Below are 22,046 nucleotides of genomic sequence, written 5' to 3' on the forward strand. Positions count from 1 at the left end.
GGGGTGGTCGCGGGGGGTGCTCGGATTTGGCTCTAGAGCCTGGGGGTGCTGAGGGCAGGGAGTGGAAATTTCCTGCAGGGCCCAGCAGGAAGGAGGCCGCAGGGCTGCGGTCCTGGGAGGAGCCTGGTGAGTCCTGGACGAGAGGGCTGCCGCCACCCTCTAGGCAAAAGGGTTTGTTTACTCAATGTTGGCAAGAGGAAGGGGGTCTGTGACCCTGGCAGATTACAACCTGTTTAGGCAGATAAGATGCCCTTGGGAACGGAGGCCTGACAAAGGGCGCTGTGTGAGATGAGGGCGGGCTGTGGGGGACCGTAGGGGAAGAGCTCTCCCCGGGCACGGGGCCAGCCTGGAGGGTGGGCCACAGAGCTGCGAGGTGAGAGGGGCACACTGCGTTTGTCTCTTGCTCAAGTACAGGTTCATGCGCTAGGCGGCCCCAAGCCATGCGCTGCCCTGAGTGCAACTGGCGAGGGAGGGAACGTCAGGTGGGGAGAAGGGCCTGAACAAAAGCCTGGGGGGGGGGACCCCACTCAAGTCAGCAGTGAGCCCACAGAAGGAGGGAGCAGTGGGAGATGAGACCGCTTGGGGCCAGACGGGAGAAGGCCCTGAGTATCAGCACAAGGTAGGCTAAGTCACAGCCCTTGGCCAGCGGCAGGATGGACAGGAGGCCATGGCTCACCAGGTACAGTAATGGTGGTGGTGGTTGGCCTGTCAGAGGGACAGGGACTCTTGCAAAGAGATGGGGTGGGGGGAGGGCTAAGACCTTGCATAGGAATGGAGAGCCGGCAATATGGCCCACTTCAGTCCCACGTAAAGGCTTCTGGGAATCGGTGCAGGCAGAGGTTTCACGGTAGTTTCTCTCCCAGAACACTGTGGCCCTTTGATCTGCTCATTGGTGGGCATGAAGGAAGGTGCCAAAGGTGGGCATTAAGAGGGGGGTTGGTGGAGCGCCTGGGTGGCTCACTCGGTTACGGGTTACGGTCTGCCTGCGGCTCTGGTCATGGTCCCAGGGTCCCGGGATAGAGACCTGCGTAGGGCTCTCTGCTCGGCAGGGAGTCTGCTTCTCCCCTCTCTCTCTGCCTGCTACTCCCCCTGCTTGTGCTCTATGTTAAATAAATGAATAAAATCTTAAAAAAAAAAAAAAAAAGAGGGGGGTTGGTTGCTGGGGTGGGACAGTTCAATTTAGCACCATAAGGTAGGAATTGGGAAGATGCCGAGGGGAGGAGGCATGGGGTCGTCCACACCACAAACTCTGCCTCAGATGGAACCCAGCAGAGACTGGTCCACTCACTGCCAAAACTAACTTCCTAAAACGACCTCACTATGTTCCTCTTTCCTCTGAAATCTTGACTGGCTCCCCAGTGTGGCCAGGACCAAACCTACCTCTTCCTTTCAGGTTCGGAGCCCCCCATATCCCTGTGTATCCCTTTCCCAGTTACCTCTCTGAGGCTCCTACCCCTCACCCCTTCCTTGGGTTGGGGGCATCTCCCAGCAGCTGCAGACCTGACTAAAGTAGCCTCCAGCTGCTTCCTGCAAGGCTCAACTCCGCACCCACAGGGGGCAGCTGGGCTGTGCGTGGTTCCAGCTGCGAGCCTCAGAGTGACGCTGCCTCCCGGTCAGTCTCTCCCCAGCTGGCTTGTCTTCAAGCCTTGGGATTCTTTCTTTCACCAAAATATATTTTAAATATTTAAAAAACTGGTTTCAGGGCGCCTGGGTGGCTCAGTCGGTTAAGCCTCTGACCTCAGCTCAGGTCATGATCCCAGGGTCCTGGGATCGAGCCCTGCATTGGGCTCCCTGCTCAGCGGGGAGTCTGCTTGTCCCTCTGCAACTCACTTCTCTCTCTCTTTCTCTCAAATGAATAAATAAAACCTTTTTAAAAATGAAAACAAAAATAATAAGTTTTCATTTCTTATGTTTTTAGTTCTTTTTTTTTTTAAGATTTATTTGAGGGGCGCCTGGGTGACTCAGTGGGTTAAAGCCTCTGCCTTCGGCTCAGGTCGTGATCCCAGGGTCCTGGGATCGAGCCCCGCATCGGGCTCTCTGCTCAGCGGGGAGCCTGCTTCCCCCTCTCTCTGTCTGCCTGCCTCTCTGCCTACTTGTGATCTCTGTCTGTCAAATAAATACATAAAATCTTAAAAAAAAAAAATTTATTTGAGCACAAGCAGGGTGACGGGCAGAGGGAGAGGGAGAAGCAAACTCCCCACTGTGCTGGGAGCCCAGAGTAAGGCTTCATCCCAGGACCCTGAGCCAAAGGCAGACACCTAACCGACTAAGCCACCCAGGTGTCCCAGGTATTTTTTTTTTTTCACATTATAAAGTAACATAAACCATTCAAATGATACAAGATAGAAGGTATCGCCTGATCCTAGTCCCTGTTAATAGTCTAGATATAATCTTCCAGACTTTCCTCCATGCAGTGTTTTTCCTTACCCTTCTCCCTTCTCTCCTTCTCTTCTTCCTCTCTCCCTTCTTCCCTGCCTCCTTTTTTCTTTTTTTAGGTTATAGGTAGGGGGAAAATCCTGACACTTTAATATCCCAGCATTGGTGAAAAATCCACAGGTCATACACAGATAAAATAATCAAAACAGGTCCTCACAGAAATTTGGATGGCTGGAAAGCTCATTGAACTTCCAAAATAGAATCATAAAAAAGCAAAATTGTGTTTTTCACAGAGACTTCAACATGGCTGAGACAAGAATGCAGAATAAAATAGATATTTAAAAATTTTTATTTTCTATTTTTTAAGATTTTAAAATTTCTTATTGTGGCAAAAACCACATAAAATTTACTACTTACTCATTTTTAAGTGTACAGTTTGGGAGTGTTAAGTACACTTGTTGTAAAACATCTCCGGAACTTTCTCATCTCATGTGTCTGAAAGTTTAAATCTATTAAACAGCAACTCTGAGTTTTCCCTTCCCCACCCAGCCCCTGGTTGCCATTCTTTCTGTTTCTATGAATTTGAGCATTCTAGATACTCGATATCCTTAGCATCATACAATATTTATCTTTTTGTGACCGGCTTATTTCACTTAGCCTCATGTCCTCAAGGTACATCTGTGTTAAAATTGTTTTATGTATAAAGTAATAGGTGCTTGTTTTATTTTTAGAAAGAAAGCCAGCCAGCCAGCCGGCCTCTGAGTAAGAAGTGAAAGTCCCAGCTCCTTGAAGGGGTCATGTACATACCCCCACCCCCTCTGTTCTGCTTCATTTCATTGTCTTAAAGATACAATCGTTTGATTATAAGACAACACGATTTCAGAGACGTTAAAAACAAAAACAAAAACAAAAAAACCCCACCCCAAACCCATAGGAATAGATTTTATACACACATGCCCCTGAATGTTTAGAATTATTTTCACTGGGCTCTTTGCCTAGTTCTCTTGCTTGGGCAGCCAGCTGCACAGACCTCTGGTTTCCTTTCTCTTATGGGCAAAAACTGCAGAGTCTTACCTCACCCCAGCCTGGCTGTACCACTATCCCTCCTTTCAGTCATGCCCCACTGGCACTGGAGAACCATCTGCACACATTTTGTGCCCATGCAAAATGGGGGTCTGAGAGCTGTAATTCTAGAAGCACAAATTCGGGGAGCAACCGCAATCGTGTCCCATTGAGGAGTAAAAGCCAGGGGTCTTCATTAGCAAATTGCGGAAGTATTGGGAAGACCACACAAATTGTTTCCCAAACATCGTGATTGGAAGAGAGAATGACAGTTTACGGTTTGTCAGGTTTCTAGTACATTATGACAATTACCAGGAAAATCAGCAATTTTTATCCAGAATGGGAGTTCAGGGGCACCTGGGGGTCTCAGTGGGAGAAGCGTCTGCCTTTGGCTCAGGTCATGATGCCTGATCCCTGCTTGGCGGGGGCCTGTTTCTCCCTCTCCTGCTTCCCCTGCTTTTGCTTGCTCTCTCTCTGTCAAATAAATAAAATCTGTAGGAAAAAAAAAAAAAAAGAGTGGGGGTACAGCAGCTCTGTGTTCCATCATATGCCCCTGTCCAGTTCAATAGTTCAGAGGTCCCTGTGTCAAAAATTAGATGAAGTTTTTGTTCCCCAACAAGATTTCACGGTCAGAGGTTCTACGCAGGTTCAGGCTGGGGAGGTCCATTTAACAGGTGTGACCCTCACTTTCACAGTGAGTGCTCATTCATGGGAGCTGTTCTGTTCTTCAGGATTGTCACCCCCCCCCCCCGCATCCTGGGTACCCACATCCTATTCAGCATTCAGAACATCCCACATCGGGGTGCCTGGGTGGCTCAGTGGGTTAAGGCCTCTGCCTTCAGCTCAGGTCATGATCCCGGGGTCCTGAGATTGAGCCCCGCATTGAGCCCCGCATCGCATTGAGCCCTTCATCGGGCTCTCTGCTTAGCGTGGAGCCTACTTCCACCTCTCTGCCTGCCTCTCCGCCTACTTGTGATCTCTGTCTGTCAAATGAATAAATAAAATCTTTTAAAAAATAAATAAATTAAAAAAAAAAAAAAAAAAGAACATCCCACAACCTTGGGCTCATCTCCTGGGGGCTGCCTGGCAGTTTAATAGAGGCAGAGCTGATTTTTTAAAAATCTTCTGCACAACCACTAGCCGGGAAAGGGGTACCTGGATGGTCCTCACGGTCCTGAGACAGTTTCAGTCCCAGAGGCGTTCTGGGGCTCCTTATAACAGGAGAGGAGGAGTTCCAGGTGGGTCACGGCCCAAGGGACCCTCATGACCTGAGGAGGGGTCGGGGGACTGGTCTGGCAAAGCCCCCAGAATCTACCCGCCACGGTCTGGCCTCTCTCTGCCAGCAATTTGCCGTGGGATTTTGTGCAAAGGGCCTCTTCGCTCTGGGTCTCAGTTTCCCCAGCTGTCAGGCAGGGAAACGCGGTCCTGTCCCCCTGCTGTGATGCGGGCACGCGGGAGATCAGGCAAGGCCGGAGAAAACCCGGCAGGGCAGGCCCAGCCACCTGGGGATGCACGGCCCGGGGTGGGGGCGGGGAGCGGCGGCCTTGCTCTGGCTTCCCATCGGGGCTCACCCGGTCCAGGCCCCCCTCCCTCCCGGTCTGCTCTCCCTCCCTCCTTCCCTCCCTCCCTGCCCTCGCGGAGCGCCGGCTCCCGGCATGCTGCGCGCTGCTGACAGCCTTATAAATAGTCGCCTTTGCGGGCGGCCGGCGAGGACGGGCAGGGCACCACTGGCCCCGGCGCCCGCCGCACCCCTCCCCCAGGTCAGTGTGTGCCCGCGTGCATGTCCGGGCGCGGGGGGCGCCTCTGCGGGGGATGGGGGAGCGGCGCGCGCCTGGGGCCGCGGGTCTGTGTGTGTTGGGGCATCCTAAGGGTTTGTGCGGCTGTGTGTTTGTATGGGTGGGTGTGATCGTGTGGATCCGCCTGTCTGTTCTTCCCAGGCTCTGCTCCGGCTAATTTTTGCCACCCTGTGCGTGGCCGAGTCCAGGGATGTGTGTTGCAGCCCCTCCTAGCGTCCTAAACAGTCACCCTTTTGTCCAGGCTGGCACTCCTGGTGCTGGGGCTCCAGGTTCCTGCCCTTGGCACGTCCCAGCTGGGGCCCAGGGAAGGGGGCTGTGGCCTGACGCTCTGCCTGGAGGACCTGGTGGGGGCCACCTATGAGATTGGAGGAGCTATCCTGCCATGTCATTTTGAGTGCTGGGGGGACAGGAAGCCCCCTGGTTGTTTGGCCCCCCCGGCCCAGCCTCCTGAAAGGAAGGGGGCTCTAAGGGAGCCCCGGGGCCAACACTTGGGACTTTTTTCTGAGCACTGCTCAGATATCCACTCAGGACTCTCCAGCCTCAGCAGGACAGGGCCTGGGGGGTGCAGGCCCAGAGAGGGGCCACCAGCCGCCCAAGGTCACACAGCTGAGTGATGAACCCTTAAGTGATTGTTGCTCTGGGCCTCAGTTCCCCCGGGGCCCCTGGGCAGACCCCCCGGTCACAAGAGGAGTTGCTACAGCCTTGACCCAGGGGCCTTATAAGGCCTGGGTGCTAAGCTGGTAACCCAACTCCGTCCTGGACCCCTGGCCTCCATGAGGCCTCCTCACGACCCAAGTTATTTTGGACCAAGGAAGTGGCAGGTGCCAGCAGGACAGAGGGGCTTAGGTTACTGGGAGGAGGCAGGGCTAGGTGGGTGGGAGGCCACTCCGCAGGATGTCACCTCAGGCTCTCCCTGCCCGGGGACCCTCCTCCTCCCTAACCAGCTGCCTGGGGCACTGGTGGCTCCTACCCTTCCTTGAGCACACTCAGCAGGAAAGAGGCTATAACTCATGCCCCACGAGCAGCGGGACAGTCAGCAAAGCTGCTTAGAGACCCACTGGGTGCCAGGCCTAAAAGCAACAGAAGATGCAGGCCAAGGTTGACCCCAGCGGAGCTCTGGAGCAAGTCTCTTGTCCTCTCCAAGCCTCAGAATCCTTCCAAGATGGCTATGAGCATGGCACGAGGCCCCCAGCCCTGTGCTCAGCCGGCGGCCAGGCCAAGTGCAGCGGGACACACAGGCTGGGGGTACAACAGAGGGGTCCAGTACTGTGTGGTGTGTGCGATGCTGGGGGCGTTCAAAGGAGGCACCTGCCAGTGTGGGAGGGAGGGCAGAGTCCAGGAAGACTTCCTGAAGGAGGTGACTCCTGAACCGAGTCCTAGCCAGCAGCACCTGGGGAAAGGCATCCAGGCCTCAGGTGCAACCACAGAAGCCAGGGCCCGCAGGTGGGACACGGTCATGGTGGGTGAGGAGGCTCCAAGCAGTTCAAGTGATGGCTGTTAAGGCTGCAGAGGGGGGAAGGGGCCAGGCTGTTGGACTCTGTCATCCATGTTAGGGGCTCAGGCTTTATCTTGGAAGCTAAGGGGCCACGTGTGGAAGGGTTTTAAGCAGGTGAGTGATGTGGTCTGATGCTTATTGGAGAGAATCCTGCGGATTGCCTGGTGGGGTATGGAGTTTGGGAGACCCATGGGAGGCTGGGGCAGTGGCCAGGTGCCCTGTTTGCAACAAGGAAGTGGTGGTGAGCCCACAGGCTGGAGAGACAGTTGGGATGTGTGTGTGCAGGGGGAAGTGGGGTGTGGGAGAAGGGTGTTCACGGAGACTGGGGTCTCTGGCTGGGCAACAGGGTGTGGAACTGGGGGCATGGGAAATTCTATGGGGATTCCAGGCCCCTCTAGGGATTGTAGACTTATGGGGCTGGGGAGGGAGGCTGGAGGTGGCTGGGGAGAGACAGGGGTCCTGGGGACCTGAAGCCAGCATCGTGAGGGTGGCGTGAGGGGCCTGGGGTTGGGGGCATGCCAGGCAGGGTGAGTGCCGCCTGAGGGCTGGGCATCAAGAGTCAAGGCAAGAGTGCCTGTGATGGTCCCTGGTGGCTTTGGGGAGGGCAGGTGGGTGTGGAGGTGACAATTCTAGGTGGAAGGAGAGGTTGAAGCAGAGTAGGGTTCCTGGGAGGAGGTGGGGTTCACTCAACATCTGAAGGGAAGGCAGGTGGTAGAGCGAGATCCACAAGGATGAGGGGACAGGGGTCATGTCAAGGGGTGAGAGGCTGGGGACCCCCCCCATATGAAAACTGTACAGCACCGTGTCCCTTGAGTAACTCCTGCAGCTTCCTCCCCCTCAGGCCTCTGTGTCCCTTTGAGCATCCTTGTCCCAACCCCTTCCTGGCTGAGGACGAAGCTCAAGTCCCTCTTCCCACCTCCAGCCTCCATGGAACTTTCCTCCCAGCCCTGGGGAGCGTCTCCAAGGTGCTGGGCAGACGCCTGTTTTCTGGGACTTGCAAGGGGAGCAGCTCAGCCATTGCTGACGCCACTGTTTCTGTCCCTCAGGATTGTCCTCGCCACCTGGCTCCTTCGGCGGGGAGAGGTGGACAGGAGGGCGTTGCTGCCCTTTTGTAACAGCGGAAGTACACCGAGGAAAGGTGACTTTCCCAAGGTCACTCAACCTTCGGGGCCCTCCCTGCCCTGTACCCTTGGGAGCCTCAGGGCCTGGCACATACCGTGTGGCTGGGCAGAAGGGGGGGCGGGGGGCAGGGAAGGCCCCCTCACCTGCCCCACTTGTGCCCTTGTCTTGCAGTGTGTGCTAACTCGGCTCCCGGGACCTCAGCAGGATGGAAGGTACCAAGGCTCTTCTTTGCTGTTCGCTGTCTGGGCCTCAGTGTGCCCGTCTCTTAAGGGGTTGCACTTTCAGGAGACCTTCTGGGAAGGGTTGGAGGAGGGGCTGCCAGAGGGGCCTGTCTGGGAGCCTCCAGCACCCTCCTCGGGTGTCTCACGGGATCTGCCAGCTCCACGATTAATTTTAGAAGCGAGGAGGCCTCCTTGAGGCTCCTGAGGGCCCCAGAACTCACCTCCTACGCTGGTATTTATAGAGCTGAATCCCTGCCTCTTTCTAGAAAGGGTGGGTGCTGGCAAGGGGAGGCTAGCCCTGGGGAGAGGCCCCAAGTGTGTAAATGCCAAGCCTAACGAGGATGAGGCAAGGTCCAACCCCTCTGTGGGACTCAGTTTCTCTGTGGTCCAGAGGGGGGTGGGTCTTGAGGTTAGCTTGGGCCCTCCTGGCCTGCTTTGGGCCCGGACCTGGAGGGAGGCGTGTGGCCAGCAGAGAGCCTGGCTGGCCCGCCTCCTGGAAGTATCACCGCCCAGTCCTTGGCCTTGTGCCTCTGTCTGGGCCGCTCTTAAAGGAGCCTGCTGCTGCTCTCTGAGCCGGCAGTCGCCCTTCTACCGCTCGGGCCCCCAAAACCAGCAGCCCCTGGGCTGTGGGCTCCCCCACCTCCACATCGTACCAGGCACTGGGCAGGCCGTGGATGGGAGCCCGCAGGAGAAGCTGTTCCTCTGACAGCTCCTGTAGGCCTCCAGCCTCAGGGCCACAGGGCCCCTGGGAGCTGCCAAGCCTTGCTCAGTGGGGAGGAACAGAGAGCCGGAGAGAAGTGGGGACTCCTCTAAGGTGACACCAGGAGGGCCTACTTCCCTGAGAAGAGGGGAAGGCTGGGCAGCCTGGGAAGAGGGCCCGGGTTCCAGCTGTAGGTTTGGCATCCTCAGAGCAGGCCCCTGCCTCCCTCGGCCTCAGTTTCCCTTGTGTGGTGAGGCTGTGGTCTTGCTGAGTTCTGAGGGCTGGCAAGGCCGAGGCTGGAGCATGAGTTCGCCTCCCTCTCTGGGCGAGGGCTCTCCGTGCCCACCGCAGCCCTTTTCCCTGGCAACTGTCTCCAGGGCAACATATGTTGTGGTTGCCAACTCCGAACTCGTACTGCCCAGGGAAGGCGGGCAATGGGCAGGCCCCGGGGGCTGGGAGAGGAAGGGTAGGGGACTCGGGAGAACGAGACCATGGGGACCTGCTGCTCGGGAACCCGCCATGCCACGGAAGACTCAAAGGCCAAAGGTGACCCGCTGCTGCCCAGCGGCCACCCACCCCCTGCCGGGGAGGGTCTGTGAGGGTTGGCATCCGAGCCCCCTTAGAGTTGTCCTCAGCCTGGGCCGAGTCTGGCGTCCCCAGGCCTTTGCCTGGAACAGCCTCTCCGCCCTGACCGCTGAGCTGGACTCCGCCTGTCACTGGTTGCTCCGGCAGGAGCCTGAGCTGGGTCTCCCCCTGTGAGGCCCCGGCACCGGCTGGGGGCCGCAGAGGGAGCTTCAGCTCTTTGTCAAGCGAGTCCCTGAACTCTGCCCCCCTTTTCTGTCCCCCAGAGAAGCTGAAGAAAACCAAGATCATCTTTGTGGTGGGTGAGTCCGAGGCAGGCGGGCCGGGCAGCCAGCAGGGAGGCTCTCCACAGGCGTTGCTGGGAGCCTGGGGCTGGGGCTGCCCCCGGGGCTCTGCCCTCCTCCGCAGGGTGGCGCGGTCAAGTCCTCGGCTGGCGGCGGTGGCCCCGTCTCGCGGGGTTTCTGAATGGGTGGGCGCTTGCAGGAGGGCCCGGCTCGGGGAAGGGCACCCAGTGTGAGAAGATTGTCCAGAAGTACGGCTACACCCACCTCTCCACCGGGGACCTCCTGCGGGCCGAGGTCAGCTCGGGCTCGGCCAGGGGCAAGATGCTGTCGGAGATCATGGAGAAGGGGCAGCTGGTGCCGCTGGTGAGTGGACCCGGTGGGGTGGGAGATAGTGGTGGCCCCAAGGGGGGTCCCCCACCAGCAAACCCATGATGTCCTAAAAGGGCTGCCTTGAACCTCCCTGGCTCCAAACACCCCTGGCTCTGGTCCCCATTTCCTTTGGCAGGGAATTCCTTCTAAAAGCTCCTGGAGCTTCTAGACCCCCTAGGACCCCTGCCCCTGCTAATCCCTTCAGCCTCACACCACGCACTCAACTCCCCCACCCCCCACCCCCCACCATCCCTGCAGTTACCTTCCAGCTGCTCTGGCCTCTCCGTCCTGTCAATCTCATCAGATTCTTCCTGCCTGGAATGTTCTTTCCTCCTCAGCTCAGACCTCCCTGGCTCCACAGATTTGAGCTTAGATCCCCCTCCCCACCATTTTATAGCTCCAGAAGGCCTCCTTCTTGGCCCATTCAACCTGTCATGCTTGGAAACTGCTAAATTAACCTCACCGCACCATGAGCTGCTTGAGGAAGGTCTGCTTTGTTCCCAGTGGTGTCCTCAGGGCCCTGGACTAGAGCTGGCTGGGAGGAGGGTCTGAGTCAGTCTTACTGAATGAATGGATGGGTGGATGGATGAAGGGCTTCATCAACCTGGCCAAGTCTTCACATTCAAAGGAGGCTTCCTGGAGAGGGAGGCTTGTTTAGAACACCTTGATTAGGGCAGAGGCCTGGAAGAAGGAGCGCAGAGAGGAGCTCACGACCCCTCCATCTTTGCCTGTGCCCCCAGGAGACAGTACTGGACATGCTTCGAGATGCCATGGTGGCCAAGGTAGATACCTCCAAAGGCTTCCTGATCGACGGCTACCCTCGGGAGGTACAGCAGGGAGAGGAGTTTGAGCGGAGGGTAAGGTACAACCCGCTGGGTGCATTTGGGGGCTGGAGTGTGGGGTGGCCAGGCAGAGGCTGCTGTGATGGCCAGAGTTTTGGACAGAGAGAAAGAGACTGATTGTGGGTTGGGGTGAGGGAGGGGTAAGGAGAAACACTGGGGAAGAGTTTGCAGAAGTCTTCCTAGAAGTCTAGAAGAAAAGTCTAGAAGGAGACGAAGCACAGGCTGGGGAGCTCACAAACCTGGGCTCAGGTTCTAGCTCAACAGACCTTGGGCCAATCATTCTGCCTCCTTGAACCTCATCAGTGTCCCCATTTGCAAAATGGCACCATTGGCAGCTTAAGGAGCAGAATGCGATTAGAGAGAATGTAGCCTTCCAAAGTGGGGCTTGGCACCTTGAAACCTGTAGTCAAAGGGAGCAGGACAGACAGGACTGGAAGGGTCAGGTTGGTGTGGGGAGAACAGAATCTAGGGGGCAGGGCAACCAGGATTGATGTGGCAGAGGGGGTTCAGGCCTAGCTGGAGGCCTCGAGGCCGGGGAGTCCAGTCTCCTTCCACGGGCCACGGGGAGTCTAGCTGGAAAAAGTAGACCTCAAGATGCTGGCTCCTAGCTGCCCGAAACAGACGCCCAGCGGGAAGGCCAGGCAGGGGGCAGCTCTCCCAAACACACGCACATAGGCATACAAGCACATGTATATGTCTGCACATACAAAGCACACACATGTGCATACACATCTGACAATGCACATATACACACTCATGCAATGCACGCCTGTGGACATCGCACGCTTATACACAGGGATGTGCATGTGTGAACACACACACACACACACACACACAGCTCCATACCTCTGGGGTCACAGGTCGTACTAGGGAAACAGGGCTGCAGGGAGGAGGGGTGCAGCAAGGGGTAGGGCTGGCTCCAGCAGGGCTTCTTGGCAGAGGGACTCCTTCCCAACCTCGTGGGCAGGACCAGGCATCCCAATGGGCTGGGGTGGAACCAGACCCCCCAACCCTCACTTCCCAAGCCTGTGAGGCTGGGGCTGTCGTTGGGCTCCCGTAGCTTTGAGCCTCGTCCAGAGGAAGGACATTCCATGTTCCAACCTTGAAGTGCCTGCAGGACCTCAAGAAAGCTTCTACCCTGCTCTGGGCCTCAGTTTCTCTGTCTTTGAAACGGAAGTGGCCTGGGCCATGGACACTGTGGTCAGGTGCTCGGCAGCCTCAAAGCACGTACTGTCATAACCCACACGTACCAGCTGCGTGACATCGCCTCCAACCCTCAGGGCCACATCTGGAAAATGAGATTATTAAAAGTCTCCTTCCCTCCTGGGGCTGTTGTGGGCTCCACTGAGGGCAGCGGACCCAGCACAGGGCCCAGACCCGCCATGGCCTCCAGGGGTCCAGGCATCTGGTCTTCTCAGATCTGGACACCAGGGGGCATCAGGGCCTCGTGGAAGGAGGACAGGTCAGCCTTGTTCCTTTTCGCCCTTTGCCGTGGAGGAAAGCTTCATTCCAATGACAGGGACACTGTTCAGAAACCGCCCCCCGTCCGCCCCGAGCTCAGCAGCCCGCCATCCCTCCAGCTTGTCAGGTTCTGGTCCAGCCCCGCTCTGTCAGACAGGTGTCTCGCTGCCCTCAGGGGCTCCTCGCCTGGCTGGGGAGGGGGACAGCGAGGAAATAACCAGAGGCCTCCTGACATATTCTGGGCGAAGATGGAGAGGGCACTGAAGAGGGTGTTGGCACTGGGGATGATGGTGGGGGTGGCATCTGGGCAGACTGCCCCAGAGGAATGAGATTTTTGTTCGAATCCGAAGGCCAGCACTTGGTATTGAGGGTAAGGGTTCCTGGCATGAGCAAAGGCCTGGCATGGGAGGAGGCTGACGAGAGCCCAGACCATAGTCAGTGTGGCCGAAGGAAGGAGAGCGAAGGAGTGGGAAACATGAGAGGAGGAGGGCGGGAGGCCCTCTTCTGAGGGCACGGGGGAGCCATGGGAGACGTGGGGAGCAGGGGAGCGGCTTCTGGAAGGTCCCTCAGGCTGCCTTGGGGAAGGGCTTGGAGGTCTGAGTGGGTCTCAGGTGGGGCTTCTGACTGGGGAGGAGGGGAAGGAGGTGGCCCCAGTGGGGCAGGAATGGGGCTCCTATGAGTGCCCTCCGCCCGCAGATCGGACAGCCCACGCTGCTGCTGTATGTGGACGCAGGCCCCGAGACCATGACCCAGCGGCTCCTGAAGCGCGGGGAGACCAGCGGGCGAGTGGATGACAATGAGGAGACCATCAAGAAGCGGCTAGAGACCTACTACAAGGCCACAGAGCCTGTCATCGCCTTTTATGAGAAACGTGGTATCGTACGCAAGGTGCGCCCCCTGCAGGCCGTGGGTCGCCCTAGGAAACTGGGGTTTTTGCCAGGGGTGGCCAAAATTCCAGTGACCTTAGGTCAGACCTCCTCTCCAGGCCTTGGTTTCCCCACTGGCTCCGTGATTGGCTGTGGTCCCTGTGGTTGGGCTTAGAGAGCAAGGCCAGGTCTCTGGAGAAGTGAGCCTGTACCTCGGTGGGGCCCACCCGGCCCTCCCCATCATCTCCGCCCTTCCGGCCGTCTCCCCGCAGGTCAATGCCGAGGGCTCCGTGGACAGTGTCTTCTCCCAAGTCTGCACCCATCTGGACGCCCTCAAGTAGCAGCCCTGGAGCCCCTTCTCCGGCCGAGCCCCGCCCCACCCCTGTCCTGACTGAGGCTGTCCCCTGCCCGAGCTCAGCGCCTCCACCCTGCCTGGCTGGACTGCAGACAGAGGAAGCCACTTTATCCTGTTTTCGTGGACAGCCAACCACTAAAGGAATTTCCAAGGACATTCGGTTTTATTCCTTTTTCTTTGCTTTCACTGGAGTTGATCCACGTGGTATGGCCTCTCCTAGCCCCTCACCCTCCCAGTCCTCCTCCGGCCCCTCAGCCCACCTTGGCCAGCTGCCTTTCCCTAGCACCACGGGAAGACCCGGGGCCCTTCCTCACTCAGGCCATGCCGGGCCTGGGGCTCCAGGGTGACTGAGGCAGGATGCTTGCTCTTGGGGACTAACAGTCAGGCACAGCTGAGCCCCGACCTGGGTTCCTCCCAATCCTCGCTGGGCAGCCTTGGCCCTGAACCCTCATCGCTCTGAGCATGTTTTCTGTGCTTCATGCCACTGGGACCTGTGTGCAGCAAGGTCATGGGCTGGGTTGGCGGTGGAGGGTCTTCCTGGGCAACGGGAGGGCAAACATGAGCTCTCTGGGTGGGCAAGGAGTTGGCTTCTGGGTACAAGAAACTCTGAGGGTCTGGCAAGGGCATCGAGATTGTTCAGCACTCCCTCCCTGAGGAGGTGAAATGTGGAAGACTTCCCACCATACGTCCCTGGACAGGTCACCAGCTGCCTTGTCTGAGCCCATTTCCAAATCTGAGTCAGGGTCTATGCCCCCTGTAGCCCCCGCTCCTCAATGTGAGGACGAGAACATGCTGAACAGGGGTGTGAGGCCAGCAGTCACTGTGGCCGTGGGAGCTGAGACCAGAGCAGCCTTGGACATGAGCAGGGCTGGGGTGCTTTGGGGAGGGTGCCCCAGGATCCCCGGGGGAGAACCATCTTGCCTTTCCCGTTCTTCCACTGTGACCTCATCACCGCAAAAGGCTCAACTTGGTGCTCATGTGTCCTTAACACCTGTCCCAGCCCCAGCTGACGCCCTTTAGAGCCAGGAGGACCTACAGCAGCCACACCTGGCTGGAACAAGACCCCACGAGGGGCTGATTGTGCCCAAGCTGTGTCCCCCTTCATTTACAGCAAGTGTGGCTGGTTTTCCATCTACATTAGTTATTTAAAGTTTCCTTTAAAATAAACATATTTAAGTTATAAAAGTGAGTCTATTGAAAGAAGAACACAGAACAAATAAGTGAGAGCACAGGGGAGATAGGAGAAGGCAGGCATCGTGGGGGAATAAGCCTTGCGGGCTGGGTGGGTGCACGGGTAAGGCCTCTGCCCCTGGTCTCTGTTCCCCAGGCCAGCTGCGGTGTGGCTGGGGAGTCTCAATGGCTCTGTGACCTTCCACCTCTGGGTCTCTGTGTCACTTCCGTCCAAGCGGGCTAACACACACACACACACACACACACACACACACACCCCTACCCCTTCCAGCTCAGGGTTGTCCAGACCAGCGTGAGGACGAGCAGGGAAGACACGCCAAAGACCACAGAGTGGGAGAAATCACCTGACAAGAGTATCTTCATAATCCTTATTTTTTTTTTCAATTATAGCATCATCATTTCAGGTGTGTCCCAGTTTAACGAGAACCTAAGGCTGACCCAAACTCCTGTTCACCACAGAATCACCTTGTCCACTTAAATAAACAAGTTGGAAACTTGAAAAAACAAAAAACAACTGAAACACAGAAATGTAAAAGGTCCCGTAACCTCCACCCCAACCTTGCCATCACAGACCTTCCTTCGAGGGTCTCCTTCGTGCAGCCGGTTCCTTGAGGTGGAGCTCTGGAGGGGGGCCTAGGAGTTCACGTCACCGTGACAGAGGTCATGGAAGGGTCGAGGGAACAGCTCTGCAGAGCCACAGAGGCCTGTTGGATAGAATACAGGTGAGAAGGGGTGCAGGGACAAGAGACAAGCCTAGAGGGGCCAGATTTGTGGGGCCTTGAGTGCCGACCCAAGTATCTAGTCTCTTTCCTAAGGGCAATGGGAGGTTCAGAAAGACCGTTTTTCTTGGGGCAATGGGGGGCAGGCCACCTGGGTGGCTCAGTGGGTTAAGCATCTGAATCTTGATCTCGGCTCAGGTCATGATCTCAGGGCCTTGCTTCAGGCTCAGCACTCAGTGGGGAGCCTGCTTGAGGATTCTCTCTCTCTTTCCCTCTCCCTCTGCCCCTCCACATTTCCCCCACTCCCCCCACCATACTCTCTCTCTCTCTAATTAAAAAGAAATAAAAGAAGAAAGTTTCTTTAATGAGAACCTAAACTTTAATGAAAAATTTCAAACTGAAATTAGAGGAAATAATAGAATGAACCCCCATCAGCCGACATTTAGTAACTGCTGTCATTTCCCTGTATGTCCTTCATTATTTTTTTGGTCTTGACCAAGTATTTACAGTAAATTACAGATATGAAGAAAAAAACTTCACCCCTCAAGTAGGATTCTATGAAATAAGGACACCTACCTTCAAAACCACAACTCAGAGTTTCCATAACACTAAGTTAAACACTAATTTCATAATTTATAATAATCAGCCCACAGGCAATTTTGCCCAATTGTCCCCCAAATGTGTCTTTGTTCAAATCAGGGTACAACCCAGGATCATAGCCACCCCCCCCCTTGGTTGTGATATCTGTCAGATCTCTTTCAACCTTAGAATCTTTGTTGTGACAGCTGTCTTGCAGAAAACTTCCAGATTCACCCTTTGCTTCCTCCTGATGTCGTCCAACTTGCTCCTGTCTCCTCTAAATTTCTTGTGAACTGGAAGTTATTTGTAACGGCTTCATGGATTCAGGCTCAGCCTGTGGGGCAAGAACACCTAAGAAGTGAGGCTCAGGAAGGCCTTTAAACCAGGCAGGGGGCCAGAGCTGCGGCGTGTCCGGCCTACCAGGGCACGCAAGGCCTGCGTAAAAAGCTGATGCTGCTTCAGCAGAGCTGCCCTGGCCGCTGAGGCTGGGCTGCTGGTCCCCGGCCCACACTTTGGGTAGCTCAGGGAGAGCCCGCTCAGCAGATGCCTAGCTCCTGGGAGTGGGGAGGAGGGGGAGTCTCTGGGGTCAGCCAACGCCTGCTCCTCCGCTCACTCGTGTGGGCTGGGAGGTGGGCTGGGAGGTGGGCGTGGCATTGGGACCAGGCAGGAGCCCATCCCAATTGTCACACTCTTGACGTCTCTAGCGATGCTCCAGGCAAAGGCTTATCCCAAAGTTGCCGGAACATTCTGACCAGCCAGAGACCTCAGGGTCTCAGAGAGAGAGAGAGTGCTCTGCGGGGGTGGTGGCCTCAGATGCCCCCCCTCCAACGGACTGCGCCCCTAAGTCTTGGCCTCGAGGGCCCTGAGGGCCTGGCCGGAGGCGCTGAAGTGGGAGAGGAAGGAAGCAGGGAGCAGAGGAGGCCAAGGCTGCCGCCTCCCAGCCTGGAGAGGGGCCTCGAGTAAACAGGAAGGCCTGGCGGCTCCGCAGTGGGGGGGCTTCTGAGGGGTGCGGGCCAGGGCCCTACTGCGCATGTGCAGTCTGTGAGCACAGGGCTTCCTCACGGGCGAAGCTGACCCAGAGAGGTTGTGTGACTTGCCTCAGGGCACACAGCAAGGCAGGGGCACGGGGCTAGACCCTCACCTCCCTCTCCAGCTTCTGCCCTCTTCCTAGGGTTCTAGTGCAGGGTCTCCCTGCCACTGTTGCCCTCCATGGTTCATGGAGTGCTGGGCAAGTCTCTCCCCTTTGCAGCCCTCAGCTTTCTTTCTATGAACTTCGAGCCTTACGACATAGAGGTTCTAGAATCCTAACCCAGTGGAATCTTGTGTCTCCTGGGTGGTCCTCATGGATTCTTTGCACCGTGGGGAGTGGGTTTCAGCAAAAAGGTCAACATTTGGGAGGCAGCGGGTACCTAGGCCTGTCCTTGGGGAACGAGAACAGAGCAGAGCCTGGAGGGACCACTAACCTGGTGACCACCAGGTGCCCTTGGGGAATCATTCCCTCTCATCAGAGGCCCTGTCCTTGGCTTAGCATGCCTCCAACACTCACACTCTGAGGCCTCAGAATCACAACCTGTGCAATCTTGAGCTGCTAACATTTATACTGACCGAATTCTCAAATACCTCTCACAGGCCAGGTGCTGTTTGAAGTGATGGGGTTGGGGCAGCAAAGCAGGATCTTTGTTCTCATGGAACTTCTGTTCTAGAGAGGGAGACAGACCAAAAAAAAAAAACTATATAGAATGTGTCAGATGGAGACCAATTGGTGGTGTGGGGAGGGGCCTATTTTAAATGCAATGGTCAGCCAAGTCCTCACTGGCCCTGCGACTTTGCATGGTGACTTAAAGCCCTGTGGTTATCTAGGGGGAGAGTGTTTCAGGAAGTGGGAATAGCAAGTGCAAAGGCCCTGAGGTGAGTTTGGACTTGGCACATTCCAGGAACAGCAAGGAGGCCAGTGTGGCTGTAGTGTGGGGAGCAAGGGGGAACAGAGCAAAAGACGAGGTTGGAGAGGGGACAGGGGAAGCCTCGCTGGCCATTTGAGGGGCTTTGGCTTTTATACCGAACAAGATGTTGACCCAAGATAGGTGCTGAGCAGGAGGGATGAAACTTGGCTTAACTTCAACAGCCACCCCCTTTACTGTGTGCCAAATGGGCTGGGAGAAGGGTGGCAGCAAGGGAACTCCCTAAGGAGGTGACTACAATATTCTAGGGGATGTGCTGGTGACCAGGGTGGTAGCTGGGCGGTGGGTGGGAACCTCACAAACACTGGAAAACTTGGAAAGCCGCTGACAAGATTCTCGTGTAGATTGGAGGAGGGGTATGGGAGTTGAGGTCAGCCTCAAGGCTTGAGCGATGAGAGGAGGGGTCTGTCACGGTCTGAGAAGGAGACACTGAGGCGGGAGCAGTTGGCACAGAAGGGACAGAACATGGTGCTGGTCCCATGAAGCCTGAGCTGCTTATGTTACACCCAGGAGCCTGGAATCAGGGGGAGAGTAGAAAGCTGGGAGCCATCAGTATCCGTAGATGGCACTTAAAGCCATTTGTCTGGAGAGGGCACCCAGAACAGCACTTGTCAAAATTAATGTGCACACGGATGCCCTGGGGGTCTTGATAAAATGCAGGTTCTGAGTCAGCAGGTCTGGGGCAGGGCCGAAGAGAAGCTCTCGGGAGATGCTAAGACCACATTTGGAGTAGCAGGGAGCTAAGGCATCATATTTTATGGCTGAGACCCGCCGTGGGTGATGAAACCGATAGAGCGGCTTGTGATCCGTATTTGAAAGGAAATGAGACGAGATGGATACACATCGTAAGGGTATATGTGTTCACAAAACACTGTGATTGTTTGAGCCTGAGTCCCAGGTTCATGCTGGGACACAAGGTCATGGTCCCAAAGGTTTGCGAAAACCTGACCTGGGTATGAGGGTAAACAGAGAAGGGAAGAGGCCCAGGGGTCAAGCCTGGGAGGATGAGGAGGAATGAGTAAGGAGGCAGATAAGGTGACCAGGGAGGTGGGAAGAACAACAACACGGAATGTTCTGGAAGCTAAAGGAGGAAATACGGGCCAGACCTGAATTACCCTCTGCTTCTCCCCAGACCTGTTGTGCACCCTTGAGTCTCAGTTTCTTGTACTGTAAAATGGACCCATGACAGTCTCAGCCCAGTAGGTGGCTGTAAGTTGGCACCTGGCATGGGGCTGGACAAGCTTGTCAATGGTGAAGTGATTCCAATTCTTTTCCTGGGCTTCAAGCTTCTCCAGGCCAGCAGGCTGTCCTCCCATGGTGCCGATGAAGAAAGATAAGATCCAGCACGTAGAAAGGTCTTGCCTAAGGCTGTCTGAGACAGAGCCTAGATACCCTGGCTCCCACTCCCGTGCTCTCTTCCCCATGTACCCACTTTCTCCGTTGTCCTTGTGGGTTTGGCCCTGATGTCCTCAGCAGCCCTTGGCTCCAGGCCGGTGCTGGAGACAGACAGCCGCCTGGGGGGCTCCCCGGGGACTGCCTAAAATTCCTCCTGTGGCTAGTGGCCAGGGTAGACGTGCTCTGTCCCTTCCTGCAGCCCTGGCCTTCCCAGCCAGTCAGGAGGAGGAAGGAGCAGAATTTGTGCACCTGCCCACTGTGGGGTCGTGGCACAGGGACCTGGCCATTGGCCACATGTCTCCTTGGCGTGTGGCGAGGCGGCACCTGAAAACATTTGTATCAGTCAGAGCCCCAGCAGGAAACAGATGGCACGTTCCGTTGGGATAATTTGAGAATTTAATGAAGGGTCTGTTTACCCAGGTGTGGACGAAGCGGGGGAGGGGGTGGTGTTGGGGAAACCACAAGGGAGAGCAGTGTGGGCCATGACCACCCTTGGCCCGGAGAGGGCCTGGTCAGGACTGTGGCCTTCAGTGGAGGGAGGCTACTGATTTGCACTGATTCTGCAGGGAAAGACCCAGAGAAATGAAACCCCTTTCCCTCCCACTCCCTGTGATCTGTGCAGGGCTGAGGGGGATGAGACGCCGCAGACGTGTCCATCGAGATGGAGATGGAAGATGGCTAACCCAAGGTCTGTCCCCTGCTGTGAGACGATAAGACCATCAAGCTTCCCAGGGACAGGCGACCCAGTGGAGGACTGGTCTCTTCTACTGGGGAAGAGGAGTAAGACCTGCTTCTTTGTACCTCAGTTTCCCTGTGACCTCCATGGCCCCCACCCCTGCCTTATCTTCCTGGGTACTTCGTGCTTTCAATAAATAGATCTTAAGGCCGAAGCGTCCTGGGCTCTGTGCTGGGGCCGCAGCGGTGCAGACGTGTCAAAGTCCCCCTTGAGGGGCATCTAGTCAGTGGAGAGACTCACACAGCAGGACCTCACACAGGCTAGGGTGTTGGGGGCGGGGGCAGGTGACCTCGTCTCCACAGCTGGGGGGTCCCAGTCTCTTCCATCCGCCACAAGGTCTCCGGAGTCAGGGCTCCAGGCCCTCCTTTAACTGCCTGTAGGTCTTTCTATCCCCTGGAAGTTTCCTGAAAGTTCTTCCATGGGTCTGCCTGTAGCTTCTCCTGCTTTCTAGAGAATCCAGTGGGTCTGGTTTAGAACGTGCCTGGGGATCGATTGTGCAGCCTGGGGGGAAGTGGGAAGGAGGAAGTTTTGGGGCAAGCCTCCCATGGGGTTCCTGCTCTGGCCCTGGATTCCCCTTACCCTGTGACACCCACAGCCACGGTGACATGGGTCTTCTCCACAGTTAGCAGAAAAGGAGGAGAGCTTGGAGCCACATGGCCCTGAGGTCTCTGCTTTCCCACTGGGGGCGGGGTGGGGGTCACATAAACTTCAGGGAGTCTTGGGTTCCTCCTCTGTAAATGGTTTAACATCACTGGCCTCCAGGGGTGGCTGTGAGGATCCAGAGCTGATAAGGGGACCGCCTAGGGCGGGGCCTGGTGCACTGGGGAGTTCAGCCCCAGGGGCTGGATTAACTGTCCCTGGGGTACAGACCCTGTTCTGAGGGCCTTGGGGGAAGCCTCACAGCCCCCTCCGTCATCCCTGCCCTCGGACTGGGGGCACCCACCTCCCCATCTCTGCGCCCATGGGAACAGGCCGAGGGGCTACTCCTCCCACGATGGCCCCCTCCTCCCCATCACAGCCTTCCTGCTTGGTGGAGGGGGTCTCCCTTGACCCCACATCCATGCCTGGCCAGGCAGCTCCAGGGCTGAGCAGCGAACCTTCCCCCAATCCCCACCCAAGAAGCCACGACCGCCCTTCCCACCCCTTCTCAGCTCCTGCACAGACAAACATACTTGTGCTCCGTTCCCTCCAGAGGCACGCAGGGCTCCTGCCTTCTCCTCTCTCCCTGGGCCTCTATTACTCCATCTGTGACCCAGGACAAGGATAAAGGGAAGGGCCTCCTGGCTCCATCCTGTCTGTGGGTCCTACCAGCACATAACATGATCTGTCTTCTCAAAGCCAGCCCCTTCTTCTCCAGAACCCTCCACGATAGCACCTGGCCTTCATTCTAGGTGTCCCTCCAGAGCCAGGCGAGAGTCTGCCCCTCCAGGCTTCTTGTCCCCAGCACACCCCCTGCATGTCCCACAGTGGTCCGACTACTTCCTGCCTCCCCACCTTCGCTGGGGCTGGTCCCCTGCCCAAGGGACCTTCTTTACCCACTTCTATGCCTCCCCCCACCTCACCCTGTCCTTCAGACACCAGGCAGCTTAGGCTGCTTCCTCTGAGCTCCCTTGGCCTGACCCTAGGTGCTACTTCGGGACCAACACCACGGTGGGCACACAGTTGGCACTTACTGTTTACAGAATGAACAAGGGACAGTTCGGCCATTGTCTCCCAGGCTGAGGGAGCACGGACGGTGGGAGTGTTTCCCATGCCAGGGCCAAGTTCAGCGCCATAGCAGACCTCCCCAGATCTCACAGCAGCCTGGCCAGGAAGGCACCATTGTGCCCTCTTTACAAACACGGTGACCGAATGTTGTGGAACCTTGCTTGAGGACTTGTAGCTCAGAACAAGGAGAGCAGGGCTTTGAACCCAGGGCCACCTGACTTCGGAAAGAC

At 56.7% G+C, this 22,046-nt stretch overlaps 1 protein-coding gene across 3 annotated transcripts; it reads left to right on the plus strand.

The window, feature by feature from the left end:
* Window positions 1–5,119: 5,119 nt before the first annotated feature.
* Window positions 5,120–13,687, plus strand: AK1 (adenylate kinase 1). 3 transcript variants are annotated; one of them, XM_044264833.1, is made up of 8 exons: window positions 5,120–5,198; window positions 7,776–7,881; window positions 8,023–8,063; window positions 9,621–9,656; window positions 9,838–10,001; window positions 10,748–10,864; window positions 13,007–13,198; window positions 13,449–13,687. In XM_044264833.1, the coding sequence occupies exons 3-8, from the start codon at window positions 8,057–8,059 to the stop codon at window positions 13,515–13,517; spliced, it is 585 nt and encodes a 194-aa protein (XP_044120768.1). In that variant the 5' UTR covers window positions 5,120–5,198; window positions 7,776–7,881; window positions 8,023–8,056; the 3' UTR covers window positions 13,518–13,687. The 3 variants fall into 3 exon arrangements, with proteins under 3 accessions (XP_044120768.1, XP_044120767.1, XP_044120765.1); XM_044264832.1 differs by having other exon boundaries at window positions 7,776–7,867; XM_044264830.1 differs by lacking the exons at window positions 5,120–5,198; window positions 7,776–7,881; window positions 8,023–8,063 and adding an exon at window positions 9,227–9,318.
* The last annotated feature ends 8,359 nt before the right edge of the window (window positions 13,688–22,046 follow it).

The sequence above is a fragment of the Neovison vison genome, chromosome 9 (assembly GCF_020171115.1).
Source record: "Neovison vison isolate M4711 chromosome 9, ASM_NN_V1, whole genome shotgun sequence".
Taxonomy (NCBI): Eukaryota; Metazoa; Chordata; class Mammalia; order Carnivora; family Mustelidae; genus Neogale; species Neogale vison.